The 26432-nt window shown below is 55.5% G+C and overlaps 1 protein-coding gene across 2 annotated transcripts in view; it reads left to right on the top strand.

Moving 5' to 3' along the window:
* Positions 1 to 26432, top strand: part of LOC122383198 (unconventional myosin-XVIIIa-like) — a 132715-nt gene that overhangs the window by 104963 nt on the left and 1320 nt on the right. For both annotated transcript variants that reach the window (XM_043369362.1, XM_043369363.1), the window contains 12 exons: positions 607 to 750; positions 1472 to 1561; positions 6708 to 6827; positions 7227 to 7481; positions 7872 to 8054; positions 8387 to 8482; positions 21725 to 22040; positions 22488 to 22735; positions 23518 to 23715; positions 24040 to 24405; positions 24835 to 25008; positions 25945 to 26105. In XM_043369362.1, the coding sequence (XP_043225297.1) occupies positions 607 to 750; positions 1472 to 1561; positions 6708 to 6827; positions 7227 to 7481; positions 7872 to 8054; positions 8387 to 8482; positions 21725 to 22040; positions 22488 to 22735; positions 23518 to 23715; positions 24040 to 24405; positions 24835 to 25008; positions 25945 to 26105 (2351 nt within the window). The remainder of the gene's footprint in view (positions 1 to 606; positions 751 to 1471; positions 1562 to 6707; positions 6828 to 7226; positions 7482 to 7871; positions 8055 to 8386; positions 8483 to 21724; positions 22041 to 22487; positions 22736 to 23517; positions 23716 to 24039; positions 24406 to 24834; positions 25009 to 25944; positions 26106 to 26432) is intronic.

Here is a 26432-nt window from a genome sequence, read left to right on the forward strand (position 1 = left end):
AACAAAGAGGCCATCATATACAATCGCTGTAGTTCTAAGGCTTCCGCTTAGCGAAACATCCAAGCCATAAAACTCTCGCCGCGCTCCACTGAGCCGGTGACCTAGACTGGCCAGTGGCCACTGGACAGCGGGGGCGGACGGTCACGGTCATTGTGAGCCGTCACCGTTACTCGGATGACCGGTGGCCCATCCACACGCGGGTCAGTCACGGTACCGCTCTCCGTGAGAAGTGGTCACAGCTGTGCTGTTTACCGGTTGATCGCAGTGGTGTGAACGGTTCCGGTGGGTGGGTAGGGGGCGGAATACAACACGCCTCCCTGACTGAAAATCGGCGTCATCGGAGTCTCGGATTATGAGTGAGGCAGAACGGGATGTATTGACCGCTGAGCGGTTCATCTCACCAATACTGCAACGAATCGCTAGACGGGTGCATATTCATATTACGTCACTAGTTTAGATGTCATCAGAACCACGAGGTGTCGGCCTCTCAACATGTTGACGTCCTAGGCCCTATTTTATTATCACCCGCAGGTTCAAGACCGCCGTAGAGCGAATACCTTCCACTATCTCCACATGCTGACAACTCCCTCCCACTTATCTCCATAGGTCCAGGACGTGGCCATCCGGTGTATCCAGAAGAATGTGCGCAAGTACGTGGGTGTGCGCGACTGGCCGTGGTGGCGACTGCTGGTGCGCGTCACCCCGCTACTGGATGTGCACAGGACAGAGCAGCAGCTGCAGTCCGCCACGGTAAGAGAGAGGGAGATGATGAAAGGAGGGAGGGAGAGAAGAAGGGAGGGGTTCCCATTTCAATGGGACAGGATGAGGTCGGGTGAATTGTGGTGAGTGGGTGGGCTGAAGTGGAAAAGAAAGGTGCGACTGAGTAAGCAAGTGCAACAGCTCAAATATCGAGTTGAGAAAGGAGGGGTCTGCTGACTTTATGGGCTCAAATGTCTCTTTGTGAGTGAAGCTTTGATATGCTTCGCTGCTGATAAAGACGGCGGAATGGCATGCACAGACGGCGGAATGGCATAAAGACGGCGGAATGGCATGCACAGCCCCTGTTGTTCGGAATGACCACAGTGAGAAGCTCATGCGCCGGTGGGCGGGTCGCTGTGGGTGGGTGCGGCTACCAGTAGCGCCACCTGCCCCTGTCACTCTCCGGCTAGTATGACGCTAGAGAGCGCGGTGTCTGTGGTATGGCACACCGTTGTCCCCCGTTTACGAGCCGTGAGAGTACCTATTGTCATGAGTGGCTGGTTACAACTACACTGCTATGATGTTACGGGAGCTGTACTCTGCGGGGGTCCCGGCAGTTACTGAGATTTTATGTCGCAGTCGAATGAAGTTAACAGCGTGCTAAACCTCACGTTACATGCCTCCGCGAGTGACTACGTGTTAGTTTCGCCACGTTTCTTTCGTTGTAGTAGTGTGACGCCGTTCTGACGCTGGATGTTGGTGATGTCCCCAGGAGGAGCTGGCTACTCTCCGGGAGAGGGTGGAGAAGCTGGAGAAGGAAAACACCGTCTACAAACATGAGAACGACAAGCTGGAGAGCAAGGTGGGTCCTAGTCTACGATGGTGGATAAGGGCGAGATCTTAGAGATCTACTGAGCGTCTTGTCTTGTCTTGTCTTGTCAGATGTGAGCCAACGCTGGGCTCCCTGCATTCGCGTCTGAAATCCGTCGGAGCGTCATGATGTATGACAAAAAAGGCTTTTATATCGGCAACATGTGGTGGAGCGGTGCAGCTTCAAGATCGACAGCCAACAAATGACTGGGGGCTGTGCGCCCCTGGCAGATAGGGTTGGAAGCCATTTTCCAAGCTGATAACACGTACGTTGTAATATAATGCCCAGCTTCATCGCCGTACCAGACGTAAGTCGAGTTGAGATCAATCTGTTTGCCTTCTTGTTTTGAACTCATCCGTCGTGCTAGCTCAACGACATTCAGCGTCCTGCGTCGCACCATTCTGCCACCACGCTACCCTAATCGGCCAAATACAGCTGCTGTTTACCTCCAGTCTGTACCAACTTCCATCCCCTACCTCCCCATCCCGTCCCTGGCACCCTGCCAGTCTGCTGCACCCACCGACCGCCGCCGCTCTGCGCTGGGGTATAAACCCTCCTGTGCCGCTACTCCCAGCCCCGTGTTGTACCGTGTACTGACAGCCATCCGCCTGCGGAGCGGCGCGGAAGCTGTGCGTTCCGCCGGCCGACGCGGCGCGCGGCGGGCACGCTGACTGCACTGCCGGGCGGGTGTCCTGGCGACGGGCCAGGTGTCAGGGTGGGCGGAGGGACGGTGGGGATGCGGTAGTGATCCTGACAACGGACATTGCGGACCGGTCTACTGTCCACTCGGTTACTTGTCTGTCCACTGCTTACATCTGGTTTGCTTACTTTCGTCGCCTTCGACCGTTTTGTCGAGGCTACGCTCACCCGTCAGTGTATAGCTGGATTCCTTCAACATCCGAGATGCATTGGGTTGATTGTACCTCAGCAATGCTACAAGTTGTCTAACATCAGCCGCTTGCGTTTGATATTCACACACCCGAAAAGATGATCACCAAGCCAACACTCAGACACGTAACCAGATACGGGTCACCGCAGTACATATACATTGCAGTCTATCCCACATCTGCTCCCACCCTCACTCCCACCTGCACCTCCTCTGCCACCGCCGCGCGACCGGAGCCAATGCAGCACGCGTGGCACGCACTGTCCTACCGACGTCCACCGTCCCCTCCGCGTGCCGCGCGCACTGAGACGGACAGTTTCGGCCGGCGCCTTGCAGTCTATGTTTAGCCGCATCGGTCGCGATGCGTCGGCGGAGGTGGAGGAGGCGGCAGACGCGGCGGACCGGCCGGGGCGGTCGGGCTGGCCGGCGGAGGACGAGGAGAGAAGGTGCACGTGTAACTGTTGGCGGTCGGCTAATGAAGTTAGGAGAAAGTCTGAAGAAGCAGGTGGTGAAGAACTTTGGAGAATACCGACGGTGTACCGTTTCGGCTGAAAGACTAAGCTAGGGAGAAGTTTCTGGAAAGCGAGAAGCTACTGAAGCTAGCTGTTGGAATGTGTGAGCTGTGAAGATGGCTGTGTAAATCCGTCAGCAGCTACCTGTTTGTGCTCGAGAAGGTGACCAAAGCGTCCGACTGATGTGGCCGTAGGTGAACGAACGTTAATCCGCCATGTCTCTGCACGGAATACCGCTAATAAATGGCCACAGTCCGTCGGTTCGTCTCACCAACGGTCATGGCTCCGGGCTGCTGCTGCGACCTCCGCCCTCCCCCGGCGGATCGGCCCACCTGCTGCGGCCTGTATCACCTCGAGAACGTAGCTTCTCCGGGAGCTCCACACTGAGGGAGAGGACCCCTCTGTCCACCACATCAACTCTCCGAGAGAGAACACCACTGTCCGGCGCCTCGACACTCCGGGAGCGGACTCCACTCCGGGCTGGATCAGTACGCAGAGAGATGTCTCCTCGCTCCGATTCTCTCTCCTGCAGTATCGTCCTGAGCTCCTCCGGCGGCCGGCCCCGCGTCGGGAGCTCCGTTTTCCGCGCTACCCCCGCCGCAGAAGTCAGCTACACACAGTCCTTCGGCCTCTCCAAGAAGATCGACTCGTTCCTGAAGCGCTCCGATCACAGTATGGACGCGTGGAAGAAGCTGACTCGGCGCCGATCGCGAGCGGCCGCTGAGCCGCCGGCGCGGCTCGGACGGGCGCGGAGCTCGGCGGCTATCGTGATGCGCAGCATGTACAGAGAGGTCAGCGATGACGCCGGGCGTCAGGTGCGCGAGCTGACCCGTGACCGGTCGGCCGGCACCGTGGCCGACATCAGCGAGATCGATAACGAGGTACGACGGAGGGTTTGGGTGCTGGGGTGTGATGGATTGACTGATGACAGGGAGGGTTCATGGGGAGACGGTGGGATCCCTATACCATGAGGGGTGATTCAAATACGCGTCAAGAGAAATCCTAGATTAAATGATAAAATGTGATTGATAATTAGCTACCATCATCAGGGGAGATATTAGGGGATATTGACGCAAAGGTTGTTAGGTTAAGCTGGCGCGGTGTTTGACTCATACGTGGTGCAGGATCAGCGTCTTTAACACGGGAAACGGCGCAGCGCGAGGCTCGATGGTTGTTAGTGTTATGAAGACAATGTATACAGTCAGTTCGTCATGTCCGTTTAAACAGTGGTGGGGAGGTGCTATTATGTCGGGAACAGTTTAGCGCTAACCTTCTAGTTGCGTCACAATAGCACGACAAAGCAAAACATTTACCCTTCTCGAACCTAACCACTCAGGCTCGGAGCAATTTAGACTGGCGTTATTTTGACATTTTGCTGAAAAATGGTTCTCACGGCTTGGCTGGGGTTACTTAGAAGCCACTGCTACTGGCAGTGAATCCGGTCCAACCATAGAGGCCCTTAGTTCGGGGCTGTCATGGCCCAGATTCTAATAGCCAGTCCTGGCTATCCATGGACCAGTGATGGCGGCCTCCCTGTATCCGACTGCCATCAGTGCCACCAATCCACGGCCTGGATCTGGGCCATTTGAGCGGTGTCTGACGACCGGGGCCGCCGGCTCCGCCCATGACTGACGGTCGACGCTGGCACACGGGTCAGGGGCTGTGTTTACTGGCACTGGTGTCACCGCCCCCGCCCCCGCCCCCGCCCGTCGCCCTGTCGGCGTCGTCGTCGTCGCGTCGTCCGCTGGGTCGTCGCCCATTCATGACGCCAAGTGACCCCAATGGTAGTGACGTAAGCACTGGACTGCCAAGACTCGGTTTTGGCCAGGATCTGCCAGGATCAGGAGTGAAAAATGGAAGATGTGACAGCCTGCATGTCGAGGCGGCGCTCTTTTGATGTCGCTGGTGTAAAACCACGGATGTGCTGTGTGCATCCCCTGGTTCGCGGATGTGTGCTTTGCTGCCCAGCAGGTCCTGATGTTTGCCCATTGGATGATCAATCTGGTAGAATCCCGGTGGTATCCTGATGAGCCCTTTGAAGTGGGACTTGGCCAGCTGATGGGATCGAGCGCGACATTGGCGATCCTTGGCTAGCCCCGAGTGCCGCCCCGAGTACCGCCTTCTCGGCGCTTACCGCCCGGCGGGCGGCGCCCGGTGCCCGGCGGTAGACGGTTCGGTTAGGGACATTTGGCAGCGGGGCCGGGATGGCATGGGTCAGCTGTAGCTCTGACAGATCATACATACTCGATAAAAGTAGATACGGAAGCTGATCTGTTGCCAACCCAAAATGATGGCCATTTCCTCGCTCATTTTCCTGACATTTCTTACTCTGAACTCAGCCCGGCTCTTCTGTCCCTGTTGATTCTTTCTGTCTCTGCTTCTATTCGTGTCTTCTACCTTGGCGTCATCTCTCCTCTCCCCTCTCCCTCTTCTCCTCTCCTTTTGCCAGGTGACCGCTGGCAGGCGCCGCTGTCTGCCGTGTCTGAACAGCTGCTCGGTCCATCCCCCGTCAGGCAGTTGGTGGACGCCCGGTCCACCAGGGGGTCCCGGTCCGGCCCGGTCGGGGTGGGGGTCACTGACAGGAGCGCCCCCGCTCGCCGCTGTCACCGGCGTGCCCGAAACTCGACACCCACCGCGCCGGTTGGCAGGGGGTAGGGGTATTTGGGGCCTGGGTGGGATAACAACTCACCTACCTAATCTAGTGGGAGGAATTATGATCATGACCGATTCTGTGCTGGGGCCTGGGCTGATGATTTATATGATACGCCATACATAGACAAGATGAAGGTGTTACTGAATTGATCGTGCGACTGTGCAGGAGTTATAGCGTAGGCGTGCCAGATTCGACTTCTTTCAAAGCCGTTTAGAATATGTCACGACGGCGGCACATTTCGCTGCGCTTATTCATTGTGACTGGCCCCGTGTCCAGGGGCCGAGAATCGCCCTCTCACCTTCTCAGCACGTTAATGCCGAATTGTTTAATGTTTGCGAAGGTCAATCATTAGTCAGAGCGATCGCCTTTCAGCACCCATGTGTGATTGATTGGCCGTCTGTTAGCATTGTCATCCAAGGTTATTTATCATTTACATTCACGAGTTATATGTGTGTCTGTGTATCAAATTTTTCCTTTGACATCCTCGTGACTCGGGTTAAACCACCTCATGTAGGTAATTTATTGAAGGACGAACATATCTACCAGCTGTGTACCGCGTCTGACTGGTATTCCATGCGTCTGACGACCGTGCCAACTCCCGTAACGGGCCTGTTCGTTTACATCTGCTGACGGTTGAATAGAGGTGCCTCCGCCGCCTTGTGGACGCCTGTGTTTTCGTGTTTACGTCACCGCTGCAGATGATGCCATCAGCGACCGTCAGTGATGTGGTTTAATGTGATGAAGGACTGTAGGGATGGTGCTGGTGCGCGGGCTGGTGCAGCTGTAGTGTGGGAGGGTCAGTGGTGACTGGTGAGACCTGGTGTGGGGTTACGGAGCTAGTTCCAAAGGCAGTGAAAGTGGACGTTTGTGTGTGGTAAACGATAAGTTAAAGTAGTTACGTTCATTTATGATCTTAAGATTCGTCATCTGTCTTCGTCCATCTGTTGCATCAGGAGGCAGCATCTTTTGATGTAGGCATTTCGCTGTGCGTCTGCTAACCTAACCTAACCAAACCATGTCGGCTGTCCCTCTGTGTATCATAGAACTGTGACATCCAATGACCGTTACCATTTTCCGATGTTTCAGCTGGGTGAGGTGACGGCCGACCTGGCTGAGGAGCACCATACCGCCACTCTGGCCACCGAACGGCTCGAGGCAGAGCAGGCAGAGCGGATGCGACTCGAGTCCGATCTGCAGTCGACTCAGGTAAGGTCGAGAAACGTGGCAGAAACTGGGGGATATCTGTGGGATCTTGGGGCCGCCCGGTGTCATATGCTGATTGGTTACAGGGCCCACGCTTAGTTGGTTTTGCAGGTGCTCTTTGCTGATCGTTTATCAGTATCATTGCTATAGAACAAATATACGTATGACGTTGAACGGGATATGGGCCATTATCCCAGCTGTTTATTGGCTTGCATCAGTGACAGCCAAATCAAGTCCTGCCATCCGACGTCATTTGTTTAACGGTCTGAGCTCAGATCGGGAACACCGTCATCGGATGATCTTTCATAATAACATCGAACCTCTGCCCGTGCCCTTCACTTATCGGACTTTCCTACCACCGAGGGGTTCTCACAAACCTTTGACCTCCCCCCCCCCATACAGAGTGAGTTCAAGAAGACGAGTGCGCTGAACGAGCGTCTGGAGAAGGAGCTGCTGTACCGGCGCGCCTCTGCCGAGCTGTCGGCCATCGGTTCTGACGGCTCCGACGGCTCCGACGAGCTGGGCTCGGCCACCGCCTACCAGCGCAAGTACGAGTACACGGCCCGAGAGCTGGCCTACACCAAGCAGCGGCTCGAGCAGCAGCACGAGGACGACGTCGAACAGATGATGGTCCTCAAGAAACAGCTCGACAAAAAGGTGGGTGGCCAGGCTAGCGTGTAGCTGCAGATGGTTGATCCATTTTGGACTACCGGTGAGGCGATAAGGGCTAGATGGTGAGATTTAGTAGTCTGATGGTCAAACGTCACCTCCCTTTCATTATCTTTTGTAGGAAATACACGCATATACCTGGGTTGGGCCAATAGACCTTTGCCAGAACCGATAGACTATGACTTTTAAGGCTCCCATTTTAACTTAATTTGCTGATGTGTCGATTTCACATTCATTGTCACGTCACACAGCTTCGACGAGCAAATTCTGCAGACTCGGAACTTCTTCTAGATGGCCCTAGACTGACAGTGCGCTGACCCGTCTGTCAGCCCAAACAAAGGCATCGTCTAATCAACGGCACCTTCTGACCTCTTTCAGGTGGAGGCCGCCTATGAGGAGGTGGAGGAACAGCGGCAGGTGGTGGCGCAGCAGAAGCGCAAAGTGGCGCGCCTGACGGGCGAGGCCAATGACCTGCGGATCCACCTAGAGGAGCAGACCAGCCGCAACACCGTGCTGGAGAAGAAGCAGAGAAAGTTCGACATCGACATGCACGCACTGCAGGTCAGTGCACTAGCTGCAGTTCACGGGGTGTCACAGATACTGAGTAGACTTCACGGTCACTAAGGCATTTGGCTAGGAATTTTGAGGAGTTAATGGCATTGTTGGCTAGAACAGGACTGGCGAAACATATTTTGGGCTGAGAGAGTTTTATGCCTGGAGATCGAAGACCGCTACCGTTTTATTGAAGTTCAGATGTGATGACATTAGACCGCATATAATCCTGTCACTCGTCTGTAAGTCTTTGTATCACTGACTCCCTGACCGCATATAATCCTGTCACTCGTCTGTAAGTCTTTGTATCACTGACTCCCTGACCGTGCCCTGTCGTGCAGGAGGATCTGCGCCGTGAAAAGCAGCAGCGGGAGGTGGCAGTGCGGCAGGTGGACCAGCTCCAGCGCGAAAAGTGCTCACTCGAGAACGATGTGGCGGTGAGTACAGCTCGGGAACGAGGATAGACTATGTGGAGAGTCGGTTTGTCGGTAGTCGGGCATGTGGCTTGGTGCTGGGATAGGAGGGTCTGGTGTCTATGTAGCCAGAAGACGGATTGCTGCATGCCAAGACGCGGTGCAGAGACACAACAGCATACGTTTTCGAACTCCAGTCTTGCGTAATTTCTAGCTGTGGAACTTCTCGCGCTATTTTGGGCCATGCGGTTCGCCAATATTCGATAAGATTTGGCGCAAGTCCTGTCTACAGTCCACTCCAGTCACGTCTTTCGCCAGAGGGCGCTGGCACGAGCCTCTTGGTTTCCGGCGCGGCGATGCTGCAACAGCGATAAAAACACTATCGCTGACACGAGCTGCCAACACGGGACACATTTGTCAAAAGTGTGGCATTAGTCTCGTCCCACCTGGTCTGTCATCACCTTGGCAAAGGCTGAACAGCCGTGCCTCACGGTGCGGGAGCGAACTTGAGGTTCTTCACCTTACCCACAGATGGCGTTGATGCCGTTTTGTTTGTGCAGTCGAGGCAGCGACGCGTGCTGCGCGTTAGAATGGCAGGTGCGGCATGTCATGCTAATGTGATGCAAATGTGGCCGTTTCGGTAGGCATGGCAGCGTTCGGGGAGGTCCGGGAGAACGAGACGCGGTTTACGAGCTGGGTGGCTAAGGACTGAGGAACGGCGCTCCCAAACACCGGATGGGGCGGGGCTCGTGGCCATGAGACACTGGGAGGGGTAGGGTACGGGGATCGGTCCAAGCCCCAAGGCTGGCGAAATACGCAAATTACTAATGACTAAACTGAACTGAGCTGTTCTATGTTTTGACGTAAGCTCTTTGTTACATGTTGGCTTTGGTTTCTATGCGGAAAATTCACCTTAAGTCGCTTGGCGAAGCTGAGCGAGACTGCTGTTTTCGCGGTGTGCTTGTGAAACATGTCATCAAAAACTATTGCAGGGTAACGGTATGACATGGTATTTTTGTCGTAATAGCTGTTGGATTGTACCAGTAAGTTGCTGGACGCTGTGTCACCATATGAGCTGTGCCCTGTCTCAATGTTCCCGGCTTAAGCTATCAAAAAGCAATGCCAGACTGGCTGAGGGACTGGGCTGAAACCAGATGTCACTGACTAAGCTGGAGGCTTAGTGTGTGAACCGATTGTGTCGTATTTTCCCGATCTGGGGTGACACTAGTCTGCCAGCTGTCTTTGAAAAGTAGTTATTGTGTACGGTGTGCTCAGGCGACCGACCAGATGTCAGAGTCTGGAAGGATTAGTCGTGGGATTCATCTATGCTCCTGAGCCCGAATCTGGCGATTCCCAGTGGCGAAACGTTGCCTGACAAGACAAAAATTCGCCTGAAACTGACATGAAGAGGCTGGCTGACTTGTTCATTTCAGGGATGTAATTGTCGTTTAAACGACTGCAACATCCAGACGAGTTACAGTGAGCTTTCTCTTTTCAATGCCTGCAACATTGTTGGTGGCAGGGGATCCAAGTGATAATTTGAAAATAATTTATGACTTGTTTACTGATTTTCCCTTTTTCATTTCATTATTCCACTGAAAATATTTTTGTTTCTTGTGACGGATAATTTCACGCTTATTTTGAATACCTACCAGCCTCGCCTCGGCTTCACTAATTTGTCCCGTTATGCCCAATTCTTTTGATGTCTCATTGTTTCTGACTAGTCCTTCGGCCTAATTAACCTCATTAAATCATTCGCCGTACCTACCTTCCTGGTTCTTCAGGGTCCTTTTTTCACGGCCCTGTGAACGGTCTGGCACAAATCTACTGCCATTCATACTCACACCCATCGTCTCGTCCACGCTGCTTCTACAAGGTTACTGTAACTGGTCTGGCCTGTCGCGGCACACTCGCCATTCAGCCCGCTACCCTCCGTGTGTCGGATGTGCCCCCTTCCTGCCCCCCCCCCCCCGTGTCAGTGTCAGCGCGATGTCACCGTGCGCGCGCCGCTCGCGCCGTTTCCCGTCCACCTTCGCGTCAGGTCGGGGCCGACAGCCACGATGGCGCGGTGCGATACGCTGGCGCCCTTTTTGTGGCGCCAACTCTCCTGTTTGTCGGCGTGTGAGCGGCGCGCGCGCGTACCCGTGCGCGTGTGTTTGTGTGCGTGAGGAGACTCTGCTATATCCACTGCGGTTTAATTGGGTCAGGCGGGTCGTGTGGTGGGTAGAGTTCATATCATCAGCGCCGGATCCGAGTGCCACCCTTCCTCTGCCGGCGCCGCCTCGCCGTCGCCGCCGGCGCGGTGTTGGTTGTGGCGTATCAAGGTTGCGTCTGTGACCGCCACGCTATGGAGAAAACAGTCGGTCTCTCGGCGTCCGAGGCTGGCAGAGAGCAGTGAGAACTAGCACGCGGTGATTCTCACCTGGCCAGTCACACCGACCGTGAAGCGGCGGGTCCGCCCTGGTTCGATCAGCGATGGCAATCACCGCTCCTCTACACCGTCCGATGGGCGATCGGACTGCGTCGGCTGCAGGTATATCGGCTGATCGCCCGGTGGCGAGGACAGGCGCGGACCCGGGGCGGCACCCGCTGCCGCTGACAGGCGTGACCAGATCGACCGGTGAAGGGTGTCGGCGGCGGCGGCGGCGGCGGCGGCGGCGGCTCTGCCCTTCACGATATGTGGAGCGTGACTTCCGCCGCGCCCCACGGCCGCCCGGTATGGCCCACGCGCACCACAGGTGGACCGGGCCGGTCCGCCGACCGACCCAGAATTCAGACCGAATAACGCCACTCGATGAGAGAATCAAAGGAAATCCGTGCAGGAACGAGTAGTATCTAGGATAGGCTCCTCAGTTGTTCCGGTTATTCCGTCGTGCGTTGTATTGGTCGGATGGAACAACGGAAAAGCCGCGGGTATGGGATGGCTGTGACTAGGCGCCTTCCAGCCTGGCCTGCCGACAGACTGCGGCCGAATTCCCCGTTTAGTTCAATGGCTGCTCCCCAATGCACCGTTAACCTAATCGGTGCGGTGAATCTGGCGGAAAAGATGCTGCTGGCTGCTTAACGTGTCGTGGGCAGTCCTTGACATCGACAGCGGTGCGAACAGTGCATGACTGATGAGCAGCCTACCTGCACACCGGGAAAAGGAGAGCATCGGCCTACTGCATGCGATTTACGAACAAAAGGCCGGTTTTCCGAATTTAACGGCGTGACTAGTGGGTCGGTCGTTTTCAAGGATGGCGTGTTTTCGTTTTTGTTTGGTGGCGTTTTCCGTGGCCATTGGAACACCGTTAGGGATGGTTCTAGAGCGGTTCGACTACAGCACTCCTGGTCTTGGTCTGTAGGTCGAAAGGGAGAGTTTTCGCTGCTTGTTGTGACCCCTGGCCTCCAGTTACAACCAACACCGATAGAAGAATCGAATCGAAATGTTGGAAAGGGGATGGGATCTTGTGTGAGCCTTGATGATAAAAAATGATTTCTTTGTGATCTTTGCTCCTGTTGCGCATGGCAAATGTGGCTGAATAACGAAGTAGTCCAGAATTGGAGGATCAAAAGCATGCGATAGCATGCTTTTGCATCCGGAAATTCCATTGGTGGGTCGCTGAAGAAAAGTTCGGCCAAGCCTGTTTGTCAGTATGTGAGTGAGTATGTGAGTGAGTATGTGAGTGAGTTTGTCCAAGCTTTTTTGGACCTGGAGTCAAAATGGGTGGACCGATCGGGACGAAAGTGGGACCGTTCGACTCGTCTCCGGCGAGGTAAACTTTTGGTACTGGCCTCGGTTCGCTCAGTGCTTCGTGGCACATGCTATTCCGCTTCAAAGTTTCGGTGACACGAAATTTTTTGTCAAGGCTACAGGTCAACCCGAGGTCACGGACAAAGCCACACTGGCGGGACACATCGGTAACACCTTGAACCAGTTTCCAGGGGGGTCACCGTCTGCGAGGGGTGCAGGCTGCACGTGCTGGGGGCGGAAAACCGTTTTGACGTGAGGTCCTCTGGCTCAAAGAAATTTTGAGCTATCAACCTCAAAATCGGTTCAATGGTAGTCTCAGGCAAGGCCTCCAAAATAGTGCACATTTGGTTGAGCTAAACTCTGTGGTGCATGAGCTATGTACGTGCAAGCCGATTGCACCCCTTCGTGCGTTGCCACGCCTGCAGGGTAAACGGCCGCTCTAACTGGTTCAAAACTTGCAGGTCATAAGAAGAATACATTGAGTCATGACATTCCGGCGAGATAATATCCGAGGGGTGCAAGCTGCGCGTGCGGGGGGCGGATAACGGTTTTGACTAGGGATCCTCTGATCCTGGGAAACGTCGATCTAGCGACACAAAAGTCGGTACACTGATAGAACTAGACACACGCTACATGATGTTATGAAAATGACTGCACTGGGGTGCCTGGGACATGAACTATGCTCGTGCAGTTAATTCATACCATACTGTAGGTAGATATCCGCACCAATCTCACGTGCTTCGAAGCATTTTTGGGATGTTTCGTTTGGTTTCAGGTTCAGTCCAAGCTCAGTTTGGGTTTCGGTGGTTTGGCCCGGTGTGTGCCCTCAGTACCGTTCCTCCAATTCTGGCCCAAGGCAACGCAAGAGCGCTGCCGGCATCTAGTTTAGATAGGCGTATCAGCCGCACATTTCATCTGTAAATAGTCTTTCTTTGTCATTCTCTCGATTGTGATTGAAGTGCTTCCGATTGGAAACAAACAGAACTCCACTTGAATGTGCTTTGTGCGGTAGGCGCAAATTTTGCGGAAGTGTGAAATAAACAGTTAGATGGATACAGACTAGTGATGTCAATTACAGAAAATCGGAATACCGATACCAAACCAAATACCAACCAAAACCGTGGGGAAATACCGAAACCGAACCAACTTTGAAAGATGAGGGAAATACCAACTTTTTACCAATTTCTTAGTCTCTTATACATTAGTAAGGGTTCTACCAACAAAATACCAAACACATTTAGGATTGAAATACCAAATACCAAGTTGGTATCGGTTTGGTATCGGTATACCAAAAGGTTGGTATCTGATTGACGTCTCTAATACAGACACAACTACAACTACATTACAGAGAGGACGCAGCTCCAACACACATTTCCTGCTCTACCTCCATCGACCATCCTGACACCATGGGTCATTGTGTTGTGCCTTTGTGTGCTCTGTTTGGTCGATTTGTGTGGCCTGTCGCCACGGTGGCTTTGGAAGCCCCACAGCTACCTCCCCACAGCTGCACTGTGACGGATGGGAGGGGAGGGTGTCATTGCCTGCAGCCGCTCGGTGCAGCCCCTGACGTCGACTGACGCGTCAAACGTCACTCGCTATGACGGATGGCTCGTCAGTCGGTCACGATACACAGTGGGCCGTATCGCCGTCCTTCTGGATGTCGTTTGTGACGTGTAACGTGGCCAAATTTACCCTGTAAACCCGTGTAGACGGTCGTATTCACGCCACTGGGATAAGCAGCTCGTCACGTTAGCAGGTTAGATATAACGTAAACATGCATATGTCGTGTCGTGAGTGACCTTGTTGATGTCGGCACTATCAAAACGCTCCCTTTCAACCTTCCAGTTATGGGATGGCACCCATTGGAGCGTAATTCAATGAATGCTGCTGTATTTTATCAGGGATAATTCTCTGCCTTTGTTCACTAGGCCTGCCAACTACGAGTCGTATCTGTAAGAAGTCGGAAGAACGGAAGAATATGACATTAAAAAATACTTTGATTCAAAGGACGTACCGGTGTCCCTCACTTGGGGTCTGAAAAAGCTCCGTTGGTTGAATAGCTGTGCGGAGCTTGGAACTCTTCGAGCAGGGTCCATGCTGAGTTTGAGACTGTTGAACGGTCGGGGTATATACGCGCCATGCTGAAGAGACATTTGATTGAAGTGAGTTTTGAGCTCCACCAGTAGCCCAAAACTCACTACAAACTCACTGAGCACGCACTAAGTGCTGAGTTAGTAACTTGCCGTCGTGTCCGTGCTGAGTGGACGCGATTCGATCGGCTATTGTGTGGTGTACTTCGACGTAGTTTCTATCGTACATTGTACATTGACCATTGTATTGGGTGTTTGGCTAGTTGCAGCCTGCAGAGCCCGATCAGTGAGGTCGGTCGATTGCACACCGTTCGTTGAAGAGTGGGTGTGTGACCTCGTCCTCTTGGAGTGAAGACTGAGGTCTAATGACATCCCGGCAAGATGGAAGCTGGCCGCGCCGTACCGTCATCAATGATGAACGGCCTAAACGCCTCTCGCACATGGCTAGATGATGGGACGAGGTATGCGACTCCGATCGGTGATGGACTAGTGGCGAGGGCCGTCTGTGCCCCGAGGGCATGCGATCTGACCCCGCTGGTCGCCGGGCCGTGACCAGACCGCTGAGGAGAGAGGCCTGAGGCGAGAGAGGAGAGAGGGAGAGAGGAAGAGAGGCGATAGGACCGAGCTGCGAACGGTTCCGCCCGGCCACCGACCCGGCTCCTCCCGGTGTTCTTCCGCCCTGCCGCCCCTACCTGACCGACTGCAAACCGCCTTCCAGAAACTACCCTCCACTGCCGGAGGAGCCGCGCTGCTGGGTCTGACAGGGCAGGCAGGACTGTGTGAGCCGCCGAGCCGCCGCGGTTAGGTATCGGCCGGCCGGCTGGTTTGACCCCGGCCCCAGTCTCCCCGGCACACGGCGGCCCGTGCGTGCACCGTCCGCCGGGGGCGACCGGCCGGTCCGCTCACCTGGGTAGACAGGCGGTGGCGCCGCGGACGGAGCGCTGATTGGTCGAGCAGCTCTCGTCGGAACGGTGGGGAGTGGTAGAGCGCCGCGCGGCGCCTGCCCCGGCCGGAAAAAAAGCCAGTGCTGGCTGCGGCGCCGGGCCGTGGACTGGGGAGTAGTGAGTTGTAGAAAGGTGGCGAGGTACAGTGGAGCGAGTCCGTGGACCGCTGAGCTGAGCTGAGCGAGAGCGAGGGACGTGTCGCTGCTGGTTTTTGGTGTGTTGGAGAGACGAGAATCCGGAAACCAGCCCAGAACACCTACCTGCCTTGAACGGTGTGTGAAGCGTGCGTGTTTGAGTACTCTCTCGCAACTACCTGCTCTCAGACGCAGGTAGCAACGCTCGCATCCGAACTGCTTACCAATCTCGGCCGCACCTCCTGAGGTCCAGCCATGCCCAACAGCGCGACTGCCACGCCGGTCTCCAGCCGGATTCTGATGTTCGAGAAGCCCCGCTCGGGGCCGGCGGGCCGGTCCTTCACCAGCGTCATCCGACCGCCGCCGACGCGGCCCCCGCCGCTGCCGTCGTCACCGGCGCCGGCACTGGAGCCGTCATCGTCACCGCCACTGACGCCATCAGTCACTCCGTCAGTCACGGCACCAGTCACACCGCCTGTGACGACGGCGTCAGTGACACCGTCAGTGCCGCCCGTCAAAGTGGAGAACAACAAGGTATATGACGTGCACGGGTGGCGCATTTGTCCTGGGTGTCAAGCCCGAGTGCTCCCGTGTGGATATTGGATACTGACTGTAGTGTGTACTGTGTAGTGTGTTGGTGGGTTTTATCGTTTCAAGGCTGCTCAGAAGGTAGGCAGACGGGGATGAGTTACACGCACGTATAGCTGTAGTAAGCCGCAAATTCCCAGCCATTGGAGCACGATTTTTAGGAGAGCTTTTTTGTTGTGGTGGTCACAACAGCGGTTCCCGTGCAGGGTCCCCTGCTCTCCTGGTGCATTCCCTCCTCAATCTATCCGAAGTCATACATGGGGAAATCGTGTAGCAATTAGGCATCCGTCGCTATTTCCAAGCAGAGGCTGGCCCCTACCTGTGCACGTCTCAGTGGTCCTCGCTGCCCCTGCTGTCACTCTTTAGCCCGGCGGGCTACCTGGGTAGGCGGTACGGCACCGGCTAAATACCGATTACTACGAAAGGGACGGCGCCGGCGCATTCCATGGGGGACGCAGTCGGGACAGTCCGATAAATACCGGGTGAAGGGTGGGTTGCGCGCCGGCTGGCCCAAACATCGATATTAGGGCTCGACCAGAACATGACAGGACGGCGGGGAGGGTGAGGGAAAGGCTGGGCAGGGCGGGGGAAGGGGAGAGGGGAAGGCTGGTTCGGCGGCAGGGTGAGGCCTGATTTCAGGCTGGATGACCCGCCGAACAGCGAAGGGCAGCGGCAGAAGTTCACTGGAGCGGGAGAGAAATGGTGCCGCTGGTTAGTTCGTGTGAACTGGAACCCCGAGGCGCCGTGCTTCCAGACATAACTAGCACAGTGCAAGGTTGCTGTGGTAGGCTATTAAAAGCTGGGGTGTATTTATGGACTGATTCGGTTTAAGCGGCCTACTTAAGCGGCTCCTGAAGCTGAATCCCCCGTACCGATCTAGTTCTGGGCTCCCGTTGCTCTAGTTCTGGGCTCCCGTTGTTGACGCTTCTGGACCCTGAGAGAACTTTCTTCTGGTGGTCGGCGCTGTCTGAGAAAACATTGAATTTGGGCCGGCCGGCGCGTGACGCCGTGACAGCGTGACGCCGGCGCTCCGTGACGGACCGGCACGCCTCCGTGACGACCGTCTCCCGAGCCGACGGGGCCGACGTGACGGCCGGCTCTCTCCGAGTGTCTCTAGTCGCTACGTCCCGTCGTGTCCGTCAGCGCCGTCTATCCAGTTCTCCTGGTTTGTCTAGGTCATCGAAGACTTCGTGTGGTCCGTCTGTGGGCTCTATGCTATCGGTGCTTGCCGTGCTCTAGCCATGGTCTGAGTTCTTATTTGGTCTTCGGAGCCCCTCTGTTCCATCTCCGCAATGTCTCCACATCTGTGGGAGCTTAGCCGACGTGTCACATGTGCCCATCACGGTTCTTCTTTACAACAGTCTGCTGTGACACGTATTGGAGTACTTCCTAGTAATCACCGCGGTATGGTGTAACAGGTGGTAGAACATTGACAGTCCCAGACGGGTCTCTCCGTCTCTCGGAGGACATCATCAGCCGGCCAGACGCGCCTCGACGGCTTCATCCCCGGTCATCGGCGTGTGATTACCGTCATCTGCTGCCGGCGCTCTCGGCAGTGTGAGGCGCGCTCTGCTTCCTCGCGCGGTGGGCCGGCAGACAGGACCGCGGGCGGCGCAGTTCCGGCCGCGTGGGGGCTGCCCTCGACCCAGTGGCAGCGCGGCGTGTCATTACGGCGCGCGGCCCCGGCCCGGCCCTGGCCCTGGCCCTGACGGCGGCACCGCCCCGCGGCCGGAGGATGGAGGTCGGACTCGAGCTGCTTGAGCCAGCCCGCACACACGGTGCCGTGCGACTCCGACGGCTAACACTTAGGTGGCTGATACCTGAGGAAGCCACCGCCGCACCGAGTTATTGACTTAGCTGGCTGGAGTGTAGTGTCTGGAGAAGACACTAGACAGTCTCCCTCAGCCATGTGGCTACGAGATATGTGACGGCCCAGATGGCGATAAATCCGTTCGGCGATTCGGAGAGTCGAGATGCCTTGTTGGTATGCGAATAGCGGCCTACTGAAACTCGTACACGACCATGACAGCATCACGAAGGCACTTTTTACATAATGTCCGGCCACCTGCGTCCCAGAGCTGGACGGCGATGGTCACGTTTCTCAGAACAGTCACCTCGCCCGGGGCCTCTCCGTTTGATGTCTGGACCGGTGATGACGGCTGCCGGTCACATGACCTGCTCCCACTGTGTTACCAGGCCGGGGGAGGGGCGGTCACGTGTGTTACCGGGCGGGGGTTACCGCCATATAAGGCCGCACTAGTGACCTGCACTGATGGGGCGATATGGACCGGTGTCGGTCGGTAGCGGGCCCCGCTGACAAACGGTGCGCAGGAAGATGGATTAGCGGTGAGTGGGAACGGTGCAAGGCTGGCGACCCTGAAGATGTATCACAGATAGAGGGATGAATGGAAATGATATGCATATAATCCAGTGCTCTTCAGTTCGGTTAACCGGTAATGCATGGACAAACGAGGTCGGGTTGAATAATATGGAAGCCGTGAAGTATTCGATATGTGACTCAATACGTGGTTTCAATGTCAAGTTTCAATGTGATTCACAGCGTCATCCGCCAGTGGTTGAGCTGTGTCCAGCTGTTCCCTGGCGCTCCTGCCAGCTACACGGTTTATGTAGCTCGCCGCTCGCTGACGCGGCTCACCGTTCCCGGTAGGCGGTCGGAGCCGGGAGCGGCCCACTAACCGAGTGCCGTGGTCCGGTCCACGCAGACCAGAGTGGTCCGTCCAGACCGGACCGGACCGGTTCAGTGGCCCGCGGCTGAACACTGCATGGGTACCCGCTCGACTGCCCGACTGCTCGACTGCCGCCGCCACGGGTAGCCCTTTCCAATGCTCACGAAGGGAAGGCTGTACTGAGTGTGATACGTTATGTCGTGCCGGTGGCCCGGGCGGCGGCGCTGGCTGCTGGCGGCAGTTCGGGCAGGGCGGAGTGACGGACACGGCAGCGATAATGGCTGACCGGCGCGCGGCGGCCGCCAGCTAACGGTGCTGCCGGCGCGGAGAGCGGCGGCCGGCGGCAGGCGGTCGCTGGTCACTCACTGCCCGTCTGCTGTGAGACTATAGTCCACACTCCGCAGTCCACCGGCCACCGCTCACAGTCTTCAGTCCGATACCGGTCACTCACTGTCTGTCTTGTGTGAGTCCTTCTGTGTCCTGTGAGTCCACAGCCCACCTGCGGCTGGATGACCGCTCAGTGCCCGCCGCCAATCACTCGCTGCCCGTCCGCCAGCCTAGTTCACAGTCTGCCGTTCGTATTCCACAGTCCGCCGACGGCCACCTTATAGCTTCCCGTCTGCTTTGAGTCGAGTCCACAACGCACGTCTCAGTCTGCCGTTCATATCTCGTTAGCCGCAAACAGCCCGTTTGCCGACAGTTCATTGTCCACAGTTCGCCAGTAACAGATCATCTGTTGGTTCACCGCTCACAGTCCACTCCATCTGCCCTCACAGCATCCGTACTTCAAGTCCGTCGATCCGTCTATCCACGACCAGCTGCTTCCAGATAGAACAGACAGTCTAGCGGACTCTACGGTGGTCTGCCGGCTAACAAATGGTCACGGCTGGTCAATCAAATGGTGCACGTGGAACTGGACAAGTCGCTGCGGAGTACGCCGGAAAGGCGGTCCGCGGTACAGGCCGACACGGGAAAACGCCCAGCAGGTGTGCGGATACGATTGGCGTGTTTCCGGGTTGTGGCGGTATGCGCACGTGTCACAAATCTCAGTGGCGGCCAGCTCAGTGGCTACTCAGTGACTACTTGGCTATTCATGTCCTGGGAGTGAGTCGCACGGTAATCAGACCCAGTCGAGGCTTTGGTAGTGTTTCCCACAGACTGCCCGCTCGCCGAGGCAGTGGTCCGTCACGCTGGTCGGGCCTGTCACGAGTAATGACTCGGCGGTGGGGTGTTGTCTCGGTATCATTTCACCGACTCGGCGGTGGGGTGTGTTGTCTCGGTACCATTTCACCGACTCGGCGGTGGGGGGTGTTGTCTCGGTACCATTTCACCGACTCGGCGGTGGGGTGTTGTCTCGGTACCATTTCACCGGCCGGAGCGCCGACCGATTGGTTTGTGTTGTCTGTGGGACGGCCAAACAGTGGGGCTGGGACGGCGACAGGCCGGCGCCGCTCCATACAAACAGGGTGGTGTAACAGTAGAGCACCCCGGGACGCGCCGGAAACAGCGGCGGATGGAGGGATAGGAAACAGAGCGCGGACCGCGCACTGATAGAAAACAGGGCCCCGACAGGTAGAGACAGGGGTAACCAGGAGAGGGGCGGGGTGGGAGCGAGGGAATGACTGCGCAGGCGACGCGCCCGGAAAGCCAGACTAACAAACTAATTAGACCGTTGGGATGAGCACAATGGCAGCCGAGGGCAGGCAATGAAACGCCGGATGTTGTGAGATGTGTGTCAACTTTGACGCTGCAGTTGATATTTGCAACGAATTCTGCACACAAAGGAGCCGATTTTTGCGGTATGTGTAAATATGTGAAATTGTGCTGACACAGCTCTGCGTCTTGTCACTCCCATTTCTCCCCTTTGGCTAGCTTACGGTCTTACGTCTCATTCCTTCGTCCGTCCCTTTCTATCGCGCCGGGGTCGAGTGCCGTCCTGTTCCACCTAGGTCGCTGTCATTCTTACTGCCCCATAACCCCTTAGCTCTGATTTCCGTCTCGCTCTGCTGCACAGTGCACACAAACTGACTAGCGTCACCGCCGTCATCAGTGACGCTGTCGCCCTGTCGGCGTTAGCTGCAGCAGCGGCGGCGGCGGCGTCTCTGATCGTACGGTGATCTACCAGCCGGGTCTGCAGAGTGTGATAGTGGACGGCATAGGGACGTCATTTTGGGCTTCATACGGGACGTCATATTGGGCGTCACATGGGGCGTCATTTGGGTGTCACCTGGCTTGAGATAGGTGCGGCTAGAGTGTCAGGCTAGTGTCGGGTCCAGCTGAGGCGTTATTACATGTCTGCCTACCAGAAAGCAGTAAGCTACTGTAGCTGACCGCTACCAACGGCAGAGTTGATTCCGTCTCCTCCCGTCAGCTCGGTCAGTGAGCAAGCATGTCGGTACTGGGTCGGGTCAGTCGCCTTATCCCTGGCATCTTGAGCCACAGCAGTGGGCGTCTTCTGTGGCGTGTTGTGCGCTCGTAATGTTACATAAACACGAGACGAATATGGGAAGACGTGTGGTCCGAATCGAACGGTTCCGCACGCAGTCGTTACCGCTAGCCAAGTTTGGTCTGATTTGGTCACTGACCTGACGTTGACCCGCTTCAATAATTAATGTCTGAGGTGTGTGTACGCGAGAGACCTTGTTTATTACGGGACTGGGCGGTGCTGATTATGTATGGTTTTCGCCATAGGACAGATGAGGTTTCACTCCACGCTCGAGTGTAAACAGTAAACGACTCGGATGAGAGTAAACTGACTTCCAATGGGAGTAAAGAGTAAAGGGACTCTGATCACAGTAAACTGATCTCTCGATGGAAGTCGATGAAATCTGCGGACGAAAATAAGCTCCACCATTTGAGGTTTAACGCTCGTCACTTCGTACCCTTTGCTTTGGTTGAACAAACATAAATGTGGCGTTGTGGCACAGATGCATGCGGCTGTCATGTCTCTTTCCATTTCCTAAGCGCATTGTGTGACCGTAAGTCTGATTTATGTCTCCCCACTGGGCGCTGCTGCTCGAACTGGAAATGCAGAAGATCTCGGCGCTGTGTGAGCCCTGTATCTAACCCCTGTCTGTCTCTGCCCCGCAGGCGATGCGCCTGGAGCTGGAGATGCAGGAGGAGAAGGTGTCGGCGCTGCGCCGCGAGCTGGACGAGATGGGCGTCTCGGGCGGCTCCGAGGACGAGGTAGCCGCCCTGCGCCGCTCCAGACTCGAACTCCAGCACAAGTGTCAGGAGCAGGAGGAGGAGCTGGACGACATGGCCGGCCAGCTCAGTCTGCTGGAACAGGCCAAACTCAGACTGGAGATGAGCCTGGAACAGATGCGCAAGGAGCACCGCCGCGAGGTGGCCCAGAAGGATGATGAGGTCGAGGAGGTGCGAGCCAACGCCAGCAAAAAGCTCAAAGGTGAGACGACGGACGTATCTCAGCAGGGATCACGGATTAGCCCGGCCTCGGAGGAATGTCGAGCTGTGGTTGGTTGATACGGGTTGATGCTAGGAAGGGTGGGATAGGAGCCGTTTGTTTGACTCGCTTGACCACTTGAATTAGTTGTTTTGCCAGGTGGCAAATAGCTGCTCTATACTCCATTAGATTTAACACTGGCTAATAGAAGCATTAGCGCCATCTGTATCAAAGCTTCTTGTCCTTCATTCTCCAATGGGTGTGATACGGCACAGCCGATCATGCTCAGCTTTTTGCTGAATATGTGTCTGTTGAGTCAAGCTAATAGTTAATACGGAATCCACCGTGCCGTATCGTCTCTAAAAACCAACCAGGCTCACCCTTCCCACCGCGAGCATCACTCTAAAGCCACCATTCTACCATTGCCCACCCTCTCTCTCTCTTACCCAGCGCTGGAGGCTCAGCTGGAGACCGAACACGAGGAGCGCACCGCGCTGGTCCGCGAAAAACACGAGCTCGAGCGGCGCATCATCATGCTGAACGAGAGCACCATCAGCCAGGACGACCAGGAGGCCATTCTGAAGCTGAAGCGGGACCTGAAGCGGACGCGTGCGCTGCTCAAAGACACCCAGTCACAGCTGGAGAAGGCGCGGTCAGAGGCGTCCAGCAAGGTCCAGATCAGACAGCTCAAGAATCAGGTGCGTGCCAACGGTGGGCGGGGGGAGGGTACGGGGGGAGATTGAACTTTTGGAGATTGATGGTGGGAGAGGCTTTGGTTATTTCAAGCAATATGACGCCCCTTTTCGGTAGATCAGTCTCTTGTGTGGAAAGTTTTCTAGTTCTTAAGTATCGTTGTTTTCAAAATATGATACAAATAAGTCGTTTCTCCATTAAACAGCATTTTATTGTATTCACGTCCAAACGTTGTGACAAACGACTGGAACGACTGCTTGCATACGTGCGCATATCCACAGTATGATTAGGACATATCCACAGCCAAATATAGGATAGTATATTTGGTCATTGTTTTCAGAAGCAGTCGCCATCGAAACCAGTATGGTGACTCTGTGGAAGAAATAGCGAAATCATTGCATTAGGGATCATTGCGTTAGGGAAATTGGTACCTATGTACACTGTAATTCGTTTTCCTTCTGCTTATACAATATTGACATTTAGCCTGCAAGCTGGAAATTCATGGTCGTTTGTATTCTGCAGATTTTGCATCCCAGTAATCTGCAATATTTCGGGGCAGCGTGTTTAAACTTTGGAACATGGTTTTCTAGACAGTTGCTGACTTTTCAGCAGACTTTTTCTTGTTGTGTTTTACACGTCTGCGACAGGAGCTATAAAGCATCGACCTCTCCCTCTCATTAAGCCTCCCATGACTGTTTCTACTATACTGAGCAGCTGATCTCTCCCCCATCACAACACGTTACCCATTGACTGCACTGACTGACCGTCTCCCCCTCCCTCTCCGCAGCTGGAGGACGCCGAGTTCGCACGTAACGCGGCGGTGAAGGCGCGCCAGTCGCTGTCCCAGGAGCTGCAGGAGACGCAGGCTCTGCTGGAGGAGGCGCAGCGGGCGCGGACCGACACAGAGACGCGCTACCTGACGGCCAGCCGCGAGCTGCACCAGCTGCAGGCGCAGGTCGACGACCAGGAGGAGGAGACACAGGAGGTGCGTGATAGACACACCCATACAGAGAGTTTTACCAGCAGGAGACGTATGCAAAAATGGACACACAGGCCAACATGTATGGCGCTTGTCGGAGCCGTGCATTTTGACCATAAATTCGGCGTCGCTCAAATTTGTGCGAGCTTGATATTTTTATTTTTAGTATCGCCTGACTTCTTTTATGATTGTCTTGTCAGATGTAACCGATCAATGCCCGCGGAAATATCTTTTCATGGTTCCATTGTTGCCTAAGGCTTCTTCCAGTCTTCCCCTCTACCACTCTACCAGATCCATCCCTGACCTCTCCACTCTGCCCTTGCCCGGCAGGTGATGAAGAAGTACAAGGCTGCCGTGGCTCAGCTGTCTGTCGACCAGCTGACCCTCCAGGACCAGGCCAGCCAGCTCACCCAACTGGAGGCGGAACGCGCCGCCCTGCGCGAGCAGCTGGCCGAACAGGCCACCCGGCTGGACGCGCTGCAGGGCGAGACGGCCTCGGCGCACGACCAGCGCCGCCTGGAGCTGCGCGTGCGCGAGCTCGAGAGCCGCTGCGAGTTTGAGCAGACCACCAAACTGCGCCTGGAGACGCAGGCGGCCAGACTCAAGGAGGCTATTGAGAAAGCGGGCAATGAGGCGGAGCAGGCCCGTCAGCGGGAGCAGCAGTCGGCCGACCAGCTGCGCAAACTGCAGAGACAGGTACGTGAGAAGAGGGGAGGTAGTGTGCTGCTATAAGAAAATGGGGATTAGTTTGTAACTACAAGGAATGTAGTTTGTAACTACAAGGAATGTTTCTTCAAATATTGTACTGGGTTTGCAATATTTGCACGCGAATCGCGTCCCTGACCATGATGGCTCTGTTGGACAATCGGACTGAAAAATGAGTATTATTCAGGTAGATTTTGAATGGTACAGACATGTGTGTGTTATAGCTCACAAGTGCAAAGCCAAGCCATTCATTTCACATGCATCTGATAACAATATTTCCAAGACCCTAAAACTACAAAGTTTCCATGGTGTATTTGCGCACTGAATGCTATGGTTTTTAGCTAACAGTATGAACAGTGAGCAGTGAGCACCATCGCATGTCGCTATTTGTTTCACTAACACACCCGCCCTCTCCGCCAGCTGCGTGAGAGCAAAGACCAGCTGTCTGAGGCCGAGAGGAAAGAGTCGGACGCTGTCCTGCAGGCGCGCAGTCTGGCCAAGGAGCTGGAAATTTCCGAGGGCGAAGTCAGCCAGGCCCGAGCCGACCTCAAACTCGCCTTCAAACGCATCTCCGACCTGCAAAACGCAATGCAGGTGAGTCTAAACTAGACGTTACACTGGACTTGACTAGATTACTCTATGCGGGTAAGCCGACAGACGCAGGCGGCGACTGGTTACATTTATCAACCGGAAGGGTTGCGATCAAACCCACCTATCTATCCCGGGAATGGAGTCGGGTGGGTGGAATGGGGCGGTTAGCCTTGATCAGACTGTTTTGTCCATCCACCCCTTCCGGAACCGAACCGGTCATCATTGACCTTCATTGGCCGGTGATCATTCAGTCCATTCAGCTACTGAATACGCTAGATCTGCCCATTTAGGGAGTCTCGGAGGGTTTGGCGGTCGCCCGGGCTAACTATCCATAATGCATGTCGTTTGCTGCTATCTGCCGGCCGGCCGGGACTGGCTGATTAGATCACCACAGGATGTGGCATTGCCGGCACGGTCGTAGTAAGGCATGTCTCGTACCCCTGTGGTCGCCCAAACTATTCCGATGGGGCCGAGCTGACGCAAGCTTTCCATATGCAGCGGGATCTGGGCGCGGGTCTGTATTTGGAGCCGACTTTCGCTCTCCTGGTCACGATACGTTGTCTGATAGTGCGCCGTACCTGACTTCTTATAGATCGATCGTCTGAAAAGCAGTCTTTAAAAATGTCCAGCTCTCCGGTCTTGATCTAATCTTATGATGTGCGCTTTGACCTCTGTTTTGTCTCGGTACTGGCTCTCTGATCCTGATTTGACATCTTGATCAGTTACGCGCCGTCCTTTACCTTACAGTACGTTTGACTTCTTTACTCTGACGTGTTGTCCGCGCGGTCCTATCACCCTTAATGACACCGTTAATTTATTTACCTGTAGACCCCTTGTGAGCCCCTCTGACCCTGTGTGGTCCTCTCTGACCTCTGTATTACCCCCTTTCTGACCTCTCTGTGCCCCCTCTCTGACCCCTGTATGACTCCGTCCCGGCAGTGTGAGCTGGAGTCTGAGCCGAGTGACTCGGACGCCGGCTCTGACTCGGACGAGGACCTGGACAGTTTTCTGTCGGCGCACATGGCGACGGGCGCGGGCGGCGGCCGGAGGACCTCCGCGGCGGCCTCCGGTCAGCCGCTGAGCATCCTCACCGACGGCAGGTGAGACCAGCGAGAGACCGAGAGGAGAGGGGAGACGCGAAGGGAGGGAAATGTGGGACGGAGGATAGACGACGTGAAATAACGGAACGGAGGAAATATGGCTGGGAGATGACGGGACGTGGGGTAGAAGAAGAGTGGAGGTGAGATCATGCAATGGAGGCGAGAGACGCAGACGAGAATGGCAGTTATATCGCCACGATTGAGGGATTGACTGAAAAAGTTTTAGACAGTGACGGAGGGAGATACGATGGGGAGCAGGGACAGACCAGGGACGTAGGAGGGATAGATCAGGCAGCAGTCACTGGACTGTCGGGGGGCCGATATTAT

Source organism: Amphibalanus amphitrite, unplaced genomic scaffold (genome assembly GCF_019059575.1).
Source record: "Amphibalanus amphitrite isolate SeventyFive unplaced genomic scaffold, NRLGWU_Aamphi_draft 000158F_arrow, whole genome shotgun sequence".
Lineage (NCBI taxonomy): Eukaryota > Metazoa > Arthropoda > Thecostraca > Balanomorpha > Balanidae > Amphibalanus > Amphibalanus amphitrite.